Genomic DNA, 19,458 nt, shown 5'->3' with positions numbered 1-19,458 from the left:
CTGTGACCTTCAGGTTCATTCTTTTCATGGAGTTGTTTTTCTCTATATATGACTCGGATCCAGAAGCTAAAATAAGATGTTGCATTGGTTCATCAGTACCATTTGTTAAAATTGCTTTCTCATCGGTTTTTAAAATGGGTTGCACATTTAATAATTCTGTTTGTTCTTTTCAGTTTTCAAAAACTTTGTGTTACATGTTAAATGTACAGCTTTTCATAAAGATTTTTCAATAATTATGGCGATAATTATTCTATTTAATGGATTATTGCATTTGTATGTAGCTTAATCAAGATGCCAAGTTTGCAATATTGAGATCAAAGAGAATCATCTGGGATGTTTACAAAGATTATGACCATGCCGGTCCTCTGTGAACAGATTTTTAGGCTTCCCTTTAAGTGTAGCTAGTGGTGACAGCCTGTGAGATGAATAAACCTGTCATGCATTGAGTAATTCTGCAGGCACAGCATTTTTGTTTCAGCCTCCAGTGACATTAAGCACTAATTATAATTTTTGAAGCACTCAAATCTAAAGGACTAATGTACCAACTAATTATGTAAAAATGTAGAAACATCACAGCATGCTACCATCCTTTAGTAGCCGGCAAAATGAAACACTGGAGTCTTCCTAATTGCCACTATGGAGAAAGAAGAAAATAGTACATCAGCAGATACATTTATCCAGTCAAACCCCTGCTGAAAATGCTATTTTCTCTTTTTATGACTGTGGTTTTGTGTACAAATGAATGTCCAGGCCTTATGTATTGCTCTTCCTTGGTTGTCTTATCTGTCTCTCTGAGGTTCACTAATTAAGATCATGCCCATGCTGTAAGCCTTCAGATTTATGCTTTGATTCATTGTAGAAGTAAAATAACAGAAGGACACAAACACACAAGAGCGAGATGTCTCATCTTTGCTCACGAGGGAACATTTTTCCATGCATCTCTCTGGAATGAACGCATCTATGTCCACTGAAGACGCTTTGACCCTGAGATTCTAAATGCACATCAGAAACACAGTTTCAAATAAATACACTTTGGATTTTAAGTATAAAGGCACCTGAAATGCCTTAGGATAGTGTAATCTACTCAAGTATAATATTAAAATGGACTGAAACTGATACTATGAGAATTGATCGGTTTAATGATAAAACATAATGATAACTCCACAATGCCATCAAACTGGTGACAGCACAAACATAAAGCACAAATAAAACAACAGACAGATGGCAGTTGTATTTTTACTCAGGCACTTTGTGTTTCTGTGTCCTCCCTCCAGCAGAGGGCAGCATCTGCGTTCACAAATTCTCACCTGGGCATGTACTCCTGTGGCAGGCCATCGAGGTTTCTGTCTCTGAGAGCTTTATCTACTGTGCGGATGTATTCGTCTATACAAGCTCTCATCTCAGGGGTGAAGGGGTCAAAGGTCAGGCTATGAGATCCAGAGCGTTTAAAATGGCCATCTCTGTTGCTGTCTGTGCACAGAAGTCTTTCCTCAGGAATGCTGGTGTTCAGAAAAGCGCTGATGGTCTTTAACTGAGGGACTAGATCTTTCTGTAGATTTTCAAAGTGTACCACCAGCAGGCGGTGTGCAAACCGCAACCAGGCCAGAGCGTGAGACACCCACCAGGATGAATAGCTGTCTACAAACTCTGACCACTCTGTGAAGGGAAGAAAATCAGCATTGTTAAAACTAAACTAGCATCTCCCACAAGCTTAAACTTAGGACTGCATAGCCTGGGGAAAAAAATAAAATTTGGATTTTTCTGATTGGAAGAAAAATAAAATGACACAATCTTGGCTGCACAATTTTGTGATTATACATTAATATGGCTACATAATAATAATAATGCATAAAAACATAAACATTAATAAAGAGAAACTAGTTTACATCATTTAGGATTGCAAACGTTTTAAGAGCTGAATATTATTCTTCAAGAACCAATGTATATTAATTCCATTCTTTTAAACCAACGGATTTATATGATGTTTTAGTTGTTTGAAATTTGCAGAATAATGTATATATATTATTTATGAATATATTAATATACAATATATTAAAATATACAAATATTTGGTATTTTAACATATAATAACATTTAATATTTACTAAAATTTAACAACATTGAATTAATAAATACTGTATATGCAAAAGCAACAATAACATATTACATCTATGCCTACAGAATTTTAGGAAATTTTCCTGGTCTAGAAACCACACTTTAACACAAATTAGGCTGTCAGTTATACAAGACAGTCGGAATCTTGTTCAAAAACAATTGTTGAGGGGTAGAAATAAAAAAAATATATATATATATATATATATATATATATATATATATATATATATATATATATATATATATATATCACACTCACCTAAAGGATTATTAGGAACACCTGTTCAATTTCTCATTAATGCAATTATCTAATCAACCAATCACATGGCAGTTGCTTCAATGCCTTTAGGGGTGTGGTCCTGGTCAAGACAATCTCCTGAACTCCCTGACGAATGTCAGAATGGGAAAGAAAGGTGATTTAAGCAATTCTGAGCGTGGCATGGTTGTTGGTGCCAGACGGGCCGGTCTGAGTATTTCACAATCTGCTCAGTTACTGGGATTTTCACGCACAACCATTTCTAGGGTTTACAAAGAATGGTGTGAAAAGGGAAAAACATCCAGTATGCGGCAGTCCTGTGGGCGAAAATGCCTTGTTGATGCTAGAGGTCAGAGGAGAATGGGCCGACTGATTCAAGCTGATAGAAGAGCAACATTGACTGAAATAACCACTCGTTACAACAGAGGTATGCAGCAAAGCATTTGTGAAGCCACAACACGCACAACCTTGAGGCGGATGGGCTACAACAGCAGAAGACCCCACCAGGTACCACTCATCTCCACTACAAATAGGAAAAAGAGGCTACAATTTGCACGAGCTCACCAAAATTGGACAGTTGAAGACCGGAAAAATGTTGCCTGGTCTGATGAGTCTCGATTTCTGTTGAGACATTTAGATGGTAGAGTCAGAATTTGGCGTAAACAGAATGAGAACATGGATCCATCATGCCTTGTTACCACTGTGCAGGCTGGTGGTGGTGGTGTAATGGTGTGGGGGATGTTTTCTTGGCACACTTTAGGCCCCTTAGTGCCAATTGGGCATCGTTTAAATGCCATGGCCTACCTGAGCATTGTTTCTGACCATGTCCATCCCTTTATGACCACCATGTACCCATCCTCTGATGGCTACTTCCAGCAGGATAATGCACCATGTCACAAAGCTCGAATCATTTCAAATTGGTATCTTGAACATGACAATGAGTTCACTGTACTAAAATGGCCCCCACAGTCACCAGATCTCAAACCCAATAGAACATATTTGGGATGTGGTGGAAATGGGAGCTTCGTGCCCTGGATGTGCATCCCACAAATCTCCATCAACTGCAAGATGCTATCCTATCAATATGGGCCAACATTTCTAAAGAATGCTTTCAGCACCTCGTTGAATCAATGCCACGTAGAATTAAGGCAGTTCTGAAGGCGAAAGGGGGTCAAACACAGTATTAGTATGGTGTTCCTAATAATCCTTTAGGTGAGTGTATATATATACTGTATGTGTATATATATTAATTGTTTTAGCTTATTGTAATGCTTTTTTTTATCTTATCATAAATCATCATCTTATTTAAGTCATCTTGCAGCCTAGAAGTCCACTGGTTAAGACCCATTGCTCTAAACTCTTTGAATATGTTTGAATAAGGCTGAAACTAATGGTGGTTCATCATTAGCACCTTTGCTCCTCCAGTGAACATCTGAAGCGTAGCCCAGGTGTCCGGCACACTTGCGGTTGAACTCTGCCATTAGAGAACGATAGGGGTTTCTCATCAGCAGGATGGCTGAGTCGAACATTTCGATCTCTCGCTGGCCGCTTTCATGAGTCTTGACGCAGATGACTCTCCCGCTCTGCCAGTAATCCTTCTCTCCTTTAAAACCTGCAGAGATGTGAGAGAAGAGTGAGACGAGTCTCTATTTGCTTTCCAATCAAGGACTAACAGCTGAGATGTTTAAGGGATGTCAGTTTTGATCTTCTTTCATTTGGGCAAGACCTAAAAATGTTTGTGTTTCTGATGAGTTCATTTTCTCACTCCTTCAAACTCATAATAAATCTCAGAGCTGAAAGTGATGAGTGTTAACTGTTATTAGTGGACTTTCACCTTTGTTGTACAGAGATCCATCAAAGTAATAGCTGCCGGTGTAGAATCCAGTGGCAAGTTCAATCAGGTGACGTAACCAGGTGTTTCCAGCCCCTGGAAAGCTGGACAGGGCCACAAGAGTGCTGGACTTCTGAGGCAGAAATGTCCTTTCTTTGCACGTTGCATCTGAAAGAACAGATATTTTCAGTTGCAGCACTAATTCTTAAAGAGCCATAAAATTTGAGTTACATGCTGTAGGTTACCTAACACAGGAGTACTGTACACCCAGTAGTAGTCGTGGTCATATGGAGAGGTGTGGTTTGTTTGGTTGCTCCTCTCACACATGTATTCCTGTTCACTCATCTGGATTGTGAAGAGAAATGGGACATGGCTGCAGAAACAGTCCTGCCCTCTCAAAAGGGCCAATGGCAGGTCCTAATGAAGTCACACACAATTTACAAGTGAAGGAATGGAAATGAAAGTGTAATGAGTAATGATGATCAGCCAAATTATGTTCTCTAGTCTAGACAAATACAGTGTGAATTAATAACTATGTACCTTTGATGCTTGGCCCCAATAATATTAATGATGGTGATTTCTATTACTTTTAATAACAAAACAATAATAATAATGTATTGTTTTAATAATTTCTTTTATTATTAATTGTATACTTAATAATAATGTTTTATAAAAAATATTTTATAATATTTTTATTGAATAGTAGAACTAGTAGTACAAGCATTATTCATAATGCACATTACTTTTCTAGTCTAATGATCACCCTGAAGAAAACACATTTGTATGGATGGATACAAGCATTTGTGAGCTGGACCTGATCTGTACAGGTCTCGATACACTGCTGAGGTGTGTGTGTTGGGCCAGAGGTCTGGCTCAGGAAGTTAGCAGTAGAGTTCTTTGGCTTCTTGTAACAGCCGTGGTAGTGAACCGTTCTGTCTGAGAAACATTGAACAGAAGTCGTCTTACCCAAAGCCACAGGTGAACCTAACTGTATTCAGAAAATGCCACATGAAGTTACAACAAGAGCAGTGCTCCCCATCTCTCCCCATGTGAAAAAAAGTGCAGTAAAATACACTTTACTTCAGTACACTTACTGTAGTACACTTCCATAATGTACTTCCAGTAAAGTGCTCTATTTTCGCACACTAATGTGTCACTACTATGTCATTAGTAGTAAATATAGCACTTCAAGTACTTTATGCTAAAAGTATACTTCCTTTTAAATCGTGAATCTAATCTAAACACATATGAATAATCCAGTCATGTGCTATTTTTTATGAAAATCCAAATAGAATTTAGTGATAGTATATATAAAATTCCACTAAAATTTTATGTAAAGCAATCATAGCACACTTCTAAGCAATGCAGTTATAAAACACTTCTGGTACTTTATCTGACTACTTAAAATCAATTTAAGTGTTGGTGCTAATTAGTGTATTTATATTAAGTGTACTTTATAGGAAGGTTGGGAAAATGTACTTATAACTATTACATTACTAATATATTTGAAATAAAATCTATTTAATTTAAACTTAGGATAACTATATAAAAGTGTAATAACATTCATCTAATTTTTAAATCATTCAAAGCACACTTTTAAGAAATACACTAATAAGACTATTTATTTCATCAGTGGTATTTAGTATATTTTTTTAATTGCACTGAAGTACTACTGAAGTTTTAGTGTATTATAGTGCATAACTTTTACAATTTTATTTAGCACAAAAATAAGAATGTACTACAAATGTACTTACTTGTATTGAAGCATTTTTATTATTATTATTTCTTTTTACCTGGGTCATGCTTTTCTGTCTCATCTAATCATATGCCATCCAGGCCCAGTTAATCCAGAGTTGCAGCCTTTAAACTAGCTCTTCTCTAATCAATTACTCACAAAAATCCCATTAAACATGTTATATGTGTGTGGCCTGTTCAAGCAGAATCCTGCTCATGTTTGTAATGCTTCTGTTTTAATGTGACTCACATCTCCTCTGTCCTGGAAGTCGATCCTCAACTCTGTAAACAGACATGCGTCCCACCCCTCCACAGGGGGAACCCTTCTCTCCACGGCAATCCAGATTACAGTCCTCATCCCGAGCCTGCTGGGCACAGACCCGATTTCCACAATGGCACTCCGCTCCATACTCCAGCCCAGCATACCGGAACCCACTGCAAAGAGGACACGGCCTTCAAGGCATGGTTCACTCAAAAGTTCGCATTTACTCTCAAAAGCTCTCATTTACCCTCAAGTTGTACGAGTTTCTTTCTTTCTGATAAATATTTTAAAGAATGTTGGTAACCGAACAGCTGATGATATCCTTTCACTTCCATTACTATGGAAGTCAAAGCGAATAATCAACTGTTCAGTTAACCACATTCTTCAAAATTATTTTAAAATGGCATTTCAGCATTTGAAATGGCTTTAGTATTTATGTATTTTTAACACTCATTCTCTTGCTGACTGTGACTGTCTGGATGAACTCCAGGTCAGTCACGTCAGCCAGCTCACATTCTGCCACCTGCTTCTGTGGATAAACACTGAATGCATTCTTCTAAAAGAACAGGCTTTCTTTCATTTACTCTGTGTACCTTCTTTAAGACGTTACCTCTCAGAGCAGGTGTCCTGACACAAGGCGCTTGTCATTTTGCGGAAATCATAAAGAATGGTCCCGCCGAGTGCGTGCTCCGTTTCATTGTTTATAAAACATCCGATGTAGGTCCCGTTAAGAAAGATTCAGAAACAATTTAGAATAACTATAAAAAAAATCTGCAATTTAAGATGGTTATTTTATAAACCCTTACCTTTGTGTCTGGCTTTCTTGTGTGAGAGATTATGTTCAGAAGAGCTTTTCTGTTCTGCATTATCATGGAACCAGTGGCGTCTCAAATGCCTGATCTCCAGATTATGAGATATGAAGTGTTTTTGGTTCTTTCTGCTGTCTGTCTGATCAAGAGGTTGGTTCTCCATCACTTGGATGACATTCCTCCTGTACAACCACCTCGCAGCAGGTAGCTCCAGGGATCTAGATGGCGCTGGTTGTGAAGGTAGCGCCGCAGTATCTGTTTCTCTCTGAAATGTTACCACAATGGAGCGCTGAAGCAGTAACACGCTTCCTGCCATGATGTAAGCCACACCCAGAAAAAACAGAAGCAGCTGAGCCCGCCTTAAAAAGTGCTGTAGTCTGTAGAACGGCTTGGCCATCCTGGTTCAGACCATTCAGATGGATGTCAAACAGTTCTTTTACTTATACAGGACAAATAAATACAAGATTGTATATTCTAGGCAACATCCTGATCTGCATCCTTCAGAGATTTAGTTCCTGGTGTCTACAGGACCTAAAACAAATAGAAACACCTGTCAGGATGAATATAGGATCAGACTATTAAATAAACCAATGTTCCCTTTTAGATTCTAGCCATTTACTCAGATCTGAACAGTAAATATAAAAAAAATAGATGCTTAAAAGGCTTGTTGTGACCAAGAAGAGGCTTCAGCCCTTTGGGGCTAATGAGCTGTTTGTGATGAATCGATGAGTTGATGAATCAAGTCTAATTATCATTTTCCCATTTGATTTATTAAACATGTTTGGAAAAACAAGAAAACTGAAGAGAACCTGCTAGCTGAAACAAAGTGTTTCTGAGGTATGAAAACATCTACAGAAGGAATCGCTGAATTGTCTGTGTGTCTTGTTATTCATTTGTGCCTAGTGGTTTATGGGATGCGAGTTGTCTGTCCATCAGAGTGATGGGTTGGAAGAAATTTCTGCCCATGGGAGGGGAGAGCTGTCCATCCTGCTGAACTTCATGTCACAGATCACAGAGCTCATTCATATTGCAGACAGAGAGAAGATGTCCAGATTCATCAGGGTATTGTAAAGCTTATAAAGTAATGTGTCGGAGGAAATAATTTGTTTTGCCAGAGTATTAGTAACCTATACTTTGCAACTGAAATGATCTCAAATCTGATTCTACTGATATTTGATTAGTTTAACCCCAAGGTCAATACAAGCTCAATGTTTATTGCAAGAAAAAAAATATTTTATTTACAATGCAAATATCAATGTGACAGTGAGGCACAATGGAAGTCAATAACACACTGTAAATGTTAACCCTAATGTAAATGTTATTACTAAATTGCAATAGAACAGCCAAAAGTTCTATTTAAAATTATATATAAAACTTAAAATGACAACACCATAAACGCCAAATCCTAAAATGAGTGTAAAATGAGTGTAAAAATTACTATTTAAAAGCTGTAATAGAAGAATTGCTTTTATAACATCTTAAACATCACATTTCTGTTTTAAGTTCCCAATTCACTTCCTTTTTTTTTTTTTTTCTCGTGAGGGAAACCAATATTGTGCCACAAATGCTGCTTAACTTGCATTCAACCCAGAATATTCCTTTAAATTCCTTAAAGGATGTAACAACTACTAGAGGATCAATCATTTTGACAGCATTATCTCCTAATATATTACAGATTTCCATCAGGACTCTACAAATAACAGCAAAGCAAACAACATATGGCACTACTTGTTTAAATTCATCATCTGCTCTGAAATGCTTGACAGTTCGTCATGTAGAATCTGTGGGAAACTGTTTTTGCACCAAGAGGATTCTCCAGGAAAATAGCACTTGTTTGTAGACTAGTGTAGACTAATATTTCTGCAGTCAATTGTGCAGCCGTTTACATGCTGATTGAAAAACCTTTCTCTTCTTGATGGGAATCTGATGGTCAACATCCAAAACATGATGTTTTCATATCAGCATATGACAGGTTTTTTCTTCTTCTTCATCTGCTTCTTTTAGCTCATTCTGATCATTCTGATTATTTACCCTCCATTCATTCTGCTTAACAAAAACCTATAACTCAGCATGTGTATTTAGAAATTATCTATAGCGTATTTTAGTTTATATTTTAGTCTTGTGGTATGAGTTTGTTTATCGCCGCAGAGCTCTACGTCTGCTTGTTATAAAATTCAGTCTATTATTCAGACTATTTAGAGAATAAGTTGAATATCTTCGGTCTGCAAAAGAAAAAAGTAACATTCTCTATAGGGTCATTTAAAATGCATTTGATGTTAAAAAGAAGCAAAGTCATGACCACAAAACCGAGCCAGTGTTCTTTTATTCATCTATAAAACTTTCCAAGCGCAAACTGTCAATCATTTGAAAAGAAACTAACCTCAGTGTAGTTTAAACATCTCTTATAGGCTACAGTATTGAGTTTCACGAACAGCTTCTTTAGTTTACATAGACTTCTGTTCATTTAGGTTTGAGATAATTAACCTGACGTTATTCTTATGAGCAAAACAACGTTAAGTTAACGATTAATATCAAACGTTCCAAATGTTTTTTTTTTATGAATACAGTACGATATTTGCCAGTAAATTATGCATAAGGCTGCGGTCAAATACACATCAGAGATGATTAGAGTATATACTAAGATAAGACTCGTTTACCTTGACGTTAGTGTGTTGCCTCAGATCAGGTGCGGCTCTGACGGACGCGGATCTGTGCGTCTCCTGCGCTCTGACACGCGCTTCCACTGACGCGAGTCCGGTGATTCCTGACTGGAAACACTCGCCGGCTCTTCTCTTCCCCGCTGCTCAACTCTATCTGTCGATTACAAAAGAATGTTTTCATCGCATGTTTAACTACTTCATCTGTTTCTAAATCCTCTGCAGCTTTTGGACGACTTTTTTGTATCTGTACGTCCTTTTTAAGTCGTTGAAGAGAAATGAGAGAGAGTCGTGAAGAATTAAAACGGCGTTGTTGTTCTCTGGCATTGTGTAAAACACGGACTGAACCGCTATATTAGATGAGCTCATTACAGAGCAGCCGCTGATGTGTCAGGCTTTACAGAATCAGCAGGGACCCAGACTCTCTGCCAGCACCAGAACAGACACCAAATTACTATAAAAAGCCAACTTGCTTGATTACACTTTGTACTAATGTCTATTACGATCATTAACTAGGCTATGAGATTATAATGGTTCAAGATTATTTGAAACATTAATTTGTATTATGCTGTTTTTTCCCACACTGTAGCAAATGATTTGAGTTTGAATCTCCCAAAACCTGTTGAAAACATGTTATATTTCACCCCAACCCACAAATTATATATAGGCTACAACAAAACACATTTACAACAAATTCTCATTGCAAACAATTAATATTTATTTATTTAATAAGAATGTGTTGTGTTTAGTATGTGTTATAGTTTATATGGCCCTTAATTAATCATATGATTTTTAAAAAAAAAGGTAGTTGTGTTATAATGGTGTCAAAATCCTTTATGAAAAAAAAATATTTTATTATTTTTTTCTTCTCTTTCTGTATTTTTCCTCCCACTCAAACACTTCAAGCTCTCAAAATGCCTCTTTGTACAGCATTACACAGTTTGATTAATGGTGATTTAATCACAGGCTTTCAAAACCATTTCTAAGCTCTTAGCCACCATTTTTTAAACCATATGTGGATTCTCTTCTCAGACTAACAGAGAATACATTAAGTTTTTATTTGGACATTAGTTATTTCCTATGGAGATCTGGAATACATCAGAGATGGAGACTGGCTCACTGATGTTGGGCTTTTGGGTTCTAGAGTTCCTCTGGCTCCAAAGATCTGGCACTATCTGTGCGGAGCAGAACAGAGGCTTTGTTTTTGTGGAGACAGGAGAGGGGCACATTCTGTCATTGTTTTTGAGATTTGTCCCTCAGGAACACTGACTGCAGAACAGTGTGCAATGTTTTCAAGTAATTATATTGCACTTATGTTCAAGGTCAGGGAGCAATCGACCAATTGATTCCATTTGGTCCTGGAAGCTTGGCCCAATGGGGAAAAACAGATTAAAATCTCTTGATAACCGCACATTTAAGGGCTCTAGGCACAAACCGCAGATACAATCATCTGCCCTGCACATCTCTCTGATGAGAGCCGTATACACCCTAATTGTCTGTCTTTCTCTTTCTGACTTTCACATTCTCTTTTTTTGCGACTGTTTTATTTTCTTAGGCTGTTTGAGAAACAAACAAAGCAGCTGATGTGACTTTCACAATCCGTCAAACAGAATTAGGCATGCGAGAAATGTTCAGATCATTTTCATTGCACTTCTCATGGCTTAGACATGGGTGAAATGATGAAACGCGATTTTTAAACATCACAAATGATGAAAACCTGAATTTGATTAATTTTTTTTGTCAACTCAGGCTTGCAAATTTGTTAATTTACCCGTATTCATAGATGTATAAACCTTATTCCAGATGTCATAATCTATGTGAATTAATTCATACACAATTCTCATTTACTAAATAATACAGAGTTCTTCCTGCATGGATGCTGATTGGACAATAACGCCTTCCAGTTGAACATAAATGCACAACAGAGTGCTTTAGTGCACTTTTTCAGTAGCATTAGTTCTGGGAGTTTTTTTTTTTCCATTAGTGTATTATTTTCCCATAACGGTTTTAAAGAAGTCTCCATTAAAGCCTTATGAGCCATAACCAAGTACGAGGTGAATCACAACACTACAAACGTTTATTTGACAACAAAATCAGAAAAAAGGACAAAGGTTTACAAAGGTTTTACAAGATCGCTTTAGAGAAAGAAGTCAAATGAAGCATTGAATTACATACACTTAAAAACAATGGCGAAATTAAATTATTAATTTAAAGTTGTTGATTATACTGTATCTGTAAAAACAACATATTTTAAGTTTACAGCATCATGGGTAACATAGGTTTTCAATACAAATTCAGCTGTTAAACCTGATTATATTCAAAATAGGCTGAAATAATAATGCAAACAGATGGCTTCAACAAAAGCATATTCAATTAATTAACAACCTCAGAACTCACAGTACGTCTGTCTTTAAAGGTTTATAAGTTACTGTTAAAAATAAATTTCCCAATAAATAGATGGAATAAAATGTCTGTAAACAAAGCTCCACTTTAGAACTGTTACATTTACCAAGCTCAGAAAAATTAAATGAAATTTACTGTAATTCATCCAAAGGCCTGAAGTGACAATGTGAACACAGGTTTTAATGATTTTCTGTTGCTTTATTTTTCACCCAGCAACCCTGAGAAAATAGCTGTTGTTGGTCCAGAGCTTTCCATGGACTGTTATTAAATGCACTTTTCAATCTTTTTTTTTTGTGTGTGTGTCATTTTTAATGCATAACTCCCACTGTGAAAGGCAGCCTTCATGTTGAGTACTCAAGTCTTTTTGCAAACGAAGTAAAAGAAAATTGTGAACAAAGCTTTTCTTTCATTAATGAGGGTCTGTTGTCGGGAAGCGCCAACCTCACTAATGAACAGACCAGTAATGAAGAAAATGCTATTAAATTACAGCACTGAATTACACTTAAAACTGCTGTCATAATGCATCACAACACATTCAATAGCAGAGTGCTGGGATTGTTTTGGGAATTACCATAGTAAAATACTCAGATTTTCCTGAACCACTTATTTATCAGTGCACTACTGAATATACAGCTATATTTGTTTACAAAATGTGACATTGCAACTTGAATGATTCAACATGTAGTTTGATTCTTGATGGCAGTTCTTTTTAGAATCATATGTGTAAAGAGCTAGTGTAGTCCGATTTCCAAACAAATGACTATGCTAAACTGTAACAACGTGGATGTAGTACATCTGAATTTATATAAAATATGCTTTTTTAATGATTATGATTCAAACCAAATGTAATACCTATTAGCCAGTATGCGAATTCTGAAACAACTTGTGAGCGGTGTCTTTTTTAGTGAATCACAAGCCTACAATACAACCAGTGTAGTGTGATTCCCAAACGATTGACTCACATGATCTGGTTCTTTTTAGTGAATCAAACATGCACAGCATAGCTAGTAGTCCAGTAGAGTAGCCAGTAGGCAGTAGAGTCCTCAATAAATGACTTCTCTGAGCTGGTTCTTTTTAGTGAATCATAAGTACTTTCCCCAGTCAAATAGCTCTTATGTATTGACTCTTTTCAGTCTTAACTCTTTGCCAAGTAAGTTACACTGTCAAGGTCCAGAAAAGTATGAAAGACATCGTCAGAATAGTCCATCTGCCATCAGTGGTTCAACCGTAATGTTATGAAGTGTCGAGAATACTTTTTGTAAGCGAAGAAACCAAAAATAATGACTTTATTCAACAATTCCTTTGTCAACAGTCTCCTCTGTGTCTCTCCATATCACCGTATGCTGCTCTTCTGTATCAGTTGCACCACAAGGATGTGCTGTTTTCTTTCGAATCAAAGTTAAAAAACACGTAGAAACAGTCACAAGCTTCCCGGTTTTCATCCAAAATATCTTAAATTGTGTTCCAAAGATGAACAAAGCTGACAAAATTTTCATTAATGAAATTAGTAAGTGAATAATGACACAATTTTCATTTTGGGGTGGAGTATCCCTTTTAACCTGCAGCCAGACAAAATATACTTAGAAAGAGATAAAGGGATTTATCTTCACAGATTCAGAGATGTTCACTGGAGCTCAAACCAATGGAGAAAAGAGAGTGGGCTGACCTTTGTCCTCATGAATTCAGGTGAAAGAATGACTTCCAAAGTACAGGCTCTATTGCATAGTAGATCTCATCACCTGTGTTTTGGACTCACTCTTCAGACAGACTGCCTTATGCATGAGAAAGATCCCTCTATGTACTCTTAGGGGTCCTGCTGTATGTGTCTCTGTCTCATCTGGATGGCAGTCATGCTCAGACTGCATTTTATACTACTGAGGAGAAGCCTCAGGTCCTTCTATACACACACACACACACACACACACACACACACACACACACACACACACACACACACACAGAGGCTTGTGGAAAATAGTGGCCTGGAATTCAAATGAATTGAGGCCTTTGGCCACTTCTAGTTGAATCCAATACAAGCAGTCCTTTATCTCTGCAGCATTTAAAAAAAATCAAACCTGACATTTCATGTGGGCTCATGGGAAATACAGGCATACAAACAAAATATGTCATTTTAAAGTCAAGCAAGTAAACAAAACACCCAGAGCCAAGGTGATTTCTAATATCTATCTATTGACATCTGCTTCCTTTTTACAAACACATTTGCATTTCTAGTTTCTTTAACATGAATTTCTTAAAGGAATACTCTTCTAAAAACTGAACGTCCTGTCGTCTATTTGCGCAACCTCATGCTGTGCCAAATCCATAAGCTGTTTTCTGTGGAATGAAATTCATTGTTGACAATGTGTTTAACACCCAATCAAACCCCCTATTTGAGATTAGTGGTAAGAAAACAGTAAGCTTTGTTGTGCTGGTGGCATACTTTTGGCTGGAGAGATAAAAGGCTCAAGTGTTTTCCAGACGATTCTGTATAGAGACAATGAAAAAAAAAAATCTGTCATTTTCAGTTTCAATCTTTTATCCCCTTGTGTTTGTTTTGATGCTATATTTTTCCTAGACTAGCTTCAGACCAACAGAAATGGTGAATTTATATTAGACTACAGATGGAAATGAAATCAAGCATCTAATGTGAAGATTTGTTGGGGGGAATCTGTGGTTTGAGTTTTTTTTATAAAAATTAAACCATCAAATAGAAATGTTCCATATACAGTAAGATGATGTCTGAATGTACAGACAGTTCATAAGTTAGGTATTATTGGTACGTGGCAGACGATTACATACCAGTCATTTAGTCTATCATTTCCTAACCTATTACAATAAAAGACACTAACATATAAAAATAGAAGATATTTATTAGACTGGGAGAGATTGTCAAAGTTATGGAGGCCCAAAACAGAATTGACCACATTCTTTACATCAGAGAGTTCTTAAAGATAAAGGATGTTGTTTTTTTTTTGTTTTTTTTTCATGGTTAAAATATATTTTAGTAGAAACATTGGGTCGTTGGAAAAAGCTAATTAAATTATTTTACTTCCTGCATGTTTTGCAGTACTATCAAAATGTCCAGTGAGCAACAATGAAAGCATGGTCCATTTTCCTAAAGACAAATGAAAGTAAATATTGTAGCAGTTCGGAAATGAAATGTCTGGTGACTGGTGCTAAAAGGTTAATACTCATGCTTGAAAACAATGTACTTCCTGGACAGTTGACCACTAACTTGTGCGATAATTTAACTAATATAAATGTGAGATAACATGAATGTAATATGTAATAAATGTAAATATAAATGAAAATGCATTTGCTGAAGCCACCATTGCATCTTAGCTTGCATCTACAAGCTTTTGAGCTCTTTCATCTAATGTCATGACTCGTTTTCATGGGACCCATACCAGAGCACTTCACAACGCCATACCAGGTGAGCTACCAAGCAAGTTTACTTCACCAGAAAAGGCATACATATGGCACTATCTGATGCAAATGTTAAAATGTATTCACATACAAATCATGCAATACGGTAAAACAGTTTTGAGGTCATAACATAGTATTGTGCAAGGATACTGCATCATTTGTATACTTTTTTTTTTTTTTGAGTTTTGAACAGTGTAGGTAGAAGCATGTTTTCACCGTCATTTTTTTTCTCCACAATTCTATTCGATGCCATCAATGGTAAAATTGCCCAGTCTTGACTTTAAGCCATATTAGGCTGACACAGGGTATTTTTGGAAGCTAAAGACGGTAATGGGAGAACGCACGACTGGTTTACGATTGAGCTGGGTAAATTGTAATTGTTTGTTCCTGCCTTTCTGAGTTTAATTGGCTTTGTTCAATAATGAAGTGGCATGAGAACAGCTATGCGCATGACTGCACTTCATTGTGAAATTGAGACATTTGTTTGATGGCATGAGATACCCAGACATGTGGCATTTGTACTGTCTCAGTAAAGTGAAAGACAAATGATTGGCAGTGATGTCACTGGATGCCATGAGCCATCACCGAGCTGCTTATGCAAGTGATTATCGACATGTAAAACTCAAAGTTATGAACGTAATGCCAAAGCTGTGAAAAATCTGCTGTGAAATGATCCATATATGCAGCACTGTGGGCAATCAACAAATGCTGAGTGTAAAGTGAGGAAACATTTCAGATGTGATAAAGGAATAGTTCACCCAAAAAACATCAATCTAGTTACACAATAAGACTGTGCTGTGTTATGAATAAACCAATCTAAGCTCATTTGAAACACATACCTCTACCTACAGTACATTTTTGTAAAGCTCCAAAAATGTACAATTTATTGCATTTTACAGTTGAAATGAACACTTTTGGCAGTACAACACCAACAACTTTTATTTCTGTTCACACAAATTATGATTACAGGGGCAGATCTTTGATTAATAAAGACTTATCTTCATGTGGTTCTTGATGTCACAACACTTTAACCATAGTGCATGATTTAAACCAATAAATTATGACGTTTGCATCACATAACCAGCTCCATATGTATGGTTTTTCTGATGTAAACTTGCTCAGTAGCTCACCTGGTAAAACATGAGTCACAATAAATAAGGTCAAAGACTTGTAGAATCAAGCTAAAATCACATGGTTGCTTCAGCAAATGTGCTTTTATCTCATATTTGCTTTTGTTAATATTATCAGTTAGGTTTACTAGTAGAGCGTTTACTATTACAATCGCTCTCACTAATGCATTCATATGAATGTAATCTTCACTGTGCTACTTTATCTGTATCTGATTTAGAACTAGCAGAAATCTGTGAGAAATATAACGACCCAAAAGGCAAAAGAACTGATAAAAATGAGCTGTTATAGGAGCAATAGCCATGAGGGCAGCGTTGTGTCATATGCCATAGCTGTGCACAAGCTATTTGTCACAGCTCCAGACTTGAATTGTAAATTGTAAATTGACGTCATCAGCGACTAGTCGACTTCGAATCAACTTTCATTCCATAAAAGTAGACAACCCCTAATTATTTTCAAACCCTGTATTAACCTTTTAATGCCACTCACCAGACATTTCATCTCCTAACTGCCACTGCCACACACAACAACCAATGCAATAAAACCATGCCAGAATCACATTCATCTGTTTTGGTAAAAATTAATATACCACACACTAGACATTTCACTTTTGAAAGTGCAAAACACATACGAACCATTGTAATATCAGAAATGTCACCATGTCACATTTTTCCAAAGAGCCTGGGTTGCAACCAGCTTACGAAATACACTGAAATCCTGCCTTCTGAAATCTCATTCATCTTTTGCTAAACTATCCCTTTTATATGACAGTAAAACTGTGGTCATTTTTCCAGTGATAGTGAAGCCAATCGTTTTACTCTTGAGTGTGAATCAGACCTCAAGCATCTTCATTTCAATTCAGCACTTATTCTTCTTGGCTGTTTCGACTGTGACCTTGGATCAGAGGATTGAATGACATAGACATGACACAACTACCTGACAGACCTGTTCTCTCTGATTAATGGCCTCATATTGAGGACAATGTAGAAGATGGACACCAGTGAAATGGTATATATACCCGCTGACACGTGCACACTCTTGTCAGTGTTGTATTGATTTATTGATATGTGCACTTCAATTAAGAGATTACATTACTACAGAAATTCATTACTTGAAAACAAGGAAGCAGTGGTTAATAGAATGCAAGTAAGAACAAAATAAACCAAATTACAAATGAACATAATTATGATATGCAGATGCTGTGTTTATTCCAGAATTTTTTTGTTCAGTTTTTAGTGCAAGAACAAAAAGAATAAATAAATTGTTCTGCTGTAGGTTTACAGCAGTTTGGCTGGACACACAGCTGAAGCCACAGGAGAAAAGATCTGGTATCATCTGCTCTGTTGTTGTAGTTTTCTTCATCTTAGTGAAGTCATCGATCACATAATCCATTTTAGCTATGAAAGAAGAGGAACCTGGGTCCTCTGATAGCGGCTGCTGATTGATTATAGCTCATAAATCCAATGTTATGACAAGCAGAACAGATAATTCACATGTGATTTGTGCATGAGCCATTTGTGGGTAATGTATGACCTCTGTTATCTCCAAGAAGTAGCCACATCCAACCCTGTAACGCTGGTTTCTGACATTATACAGCATTTAGACAGATGTTGAGACTACAGTCATCCATTACAGAGAGAAATCCATGGAGTGACGAAGAAGAGCAGCGCCTGAGATTATATTTACCTGTTATGGCTACTTCATACTTTTTTTTTTAAATCTCAGATTACAGTAAATAAACATATATGGATAGATATAATCACAAAATTATTATTTATCTCTAGGATAATCAATCATGATTGATTAAAATTCTAAAATAATTAAAACTCAGATCAATGTTTCATGTGTACACATTTATTTGAGGAGGAGCCCTCTACATTTAAAGGAACAGTACACCCTAAAATGAAAAATAGCTGAAAATATACTCACCAGTGGATCCTTTGCAGTAAATGGGTGCCGTCGTACAGCTGATAAAAACAATAATCCACAAGTAATCCACATGGCAAAAAAATCCATCACTATTTTTAATGTTTTAATTTTAAAACATCCATAAATCCTTAAAAATTCTTACTCCAGTGAAAAAGTCCATTCCCTGTTGTCCTCTCACATCCAAATCCACCAACATATTTGTTTAGAATTGTTTTAGCCTTTTTTTTTTTTTTGCTTTGATCGGTTATTTCTCTCCTGTTTTAAATGAAATGTTTGTTTTTTTCACTGGTGAAAGCATTATTATGGATAAGTGGACTTGTTTATTAGCCGGAAGCAAAGGTTTGAAAGTTAAAAATGCCTTACGGATAGATTAGTTTCCATTTCTCATAAACGTACTGTAGTTAATTAAAAATTTATTAATTAACTGATGGACTGAAGTATTCCTTTAAACCCTGTACATTTAAACTGTGCTTTGGCCATAGGCCTTGTAATATCAAGTAACTTGCATTTCAGGCCATCTTTGGCAAGTTTTATTAATTTGTTTATTTCAAAAAATGTTTAAAACAGTGCAAGCACTACCATACCAAATTTCAACTGGGTATTAGTATCAGATTCAGTCTCCCATCATTCTTCGGCTGTCAGGGCGGCAGAGCTCTAATCTCTTTGCATGCAAACACAGTTTTCATTTTATGTCTTCATAGAACTAGCTATAAATATTTTCCATCTCACTTGCCTTTTTTATTAAAGGAAATTTGATTGGCTGAAGGTAGAGTTTATACAAATGTTTCCTCAGTCATAACTGTACAGCATTTCCAGCAATTGTGACACATGCTGTTATTCTTTTTCTCTCACTTGTTTGTTGTCCTTCATGATTCAATCACAATGGGCTGCTGGGATGTTTGCAGCCA

At 36.5% G+C, this 19,458-nt stretch overlaps 1 protein-coding gene across 1 annotated transcript; it reads right to left on the bottom strand.

Annotated features, from left to right (window-relative positions):
* Window positions 1-1,118: 1,118 nt before the first annotated feature.
* Window positions 1,119-10,018, bottom strand: wscd1b (WSC domain containing 1b). The gene is made up of 9 exons (XM_042732997.1): window positions 9,665-10,018; window positions 7,006-7,538; window positions 6,809-6,924; window positions 6,187-6,371; window positions 5,017-5,138; window positions 4,448-4,619; window positions 4,206-4,370; window positions 3,783-3,983; window positions 1,119-1,656 (listed from the first exon to the last, which is right to left on the bottom strand). Exons 2-9 carry the CDS (start codon window positions 7,402-7,404, stop codon window positions 1,304-1,306), a joined length of 1,713 nt encoding a protein of 570 aa, XP_042588931.1. The 5' UTR covers window positions 7,405-7,538; window positions 9,665-10,018; the 3' UTR covers window positions 1,119-1,303.
* Between the last annotated feature and the right edge of the window lie 9,440 nt (window positions 10,019-19,458).

This window comes from Cyprinus carpio, chromosome B10, assembly GCF_018340385.1.
Source record: "Cyprinus carpio isolate SPL01 chromosome B10, ASM1834038v1, whole genome shotgun sequence".
Classification (NCBI taxonomy): domain Eukaryota; kingdom Metazoa; phylum Chordata; class Actinopteri; order Cypriniformes; family Cyprinidae; genus Cyprinus; species Cyprinus carpio.
This window is presented reverse-complemented; position numbering and strand designations above follow the sequence as displayed.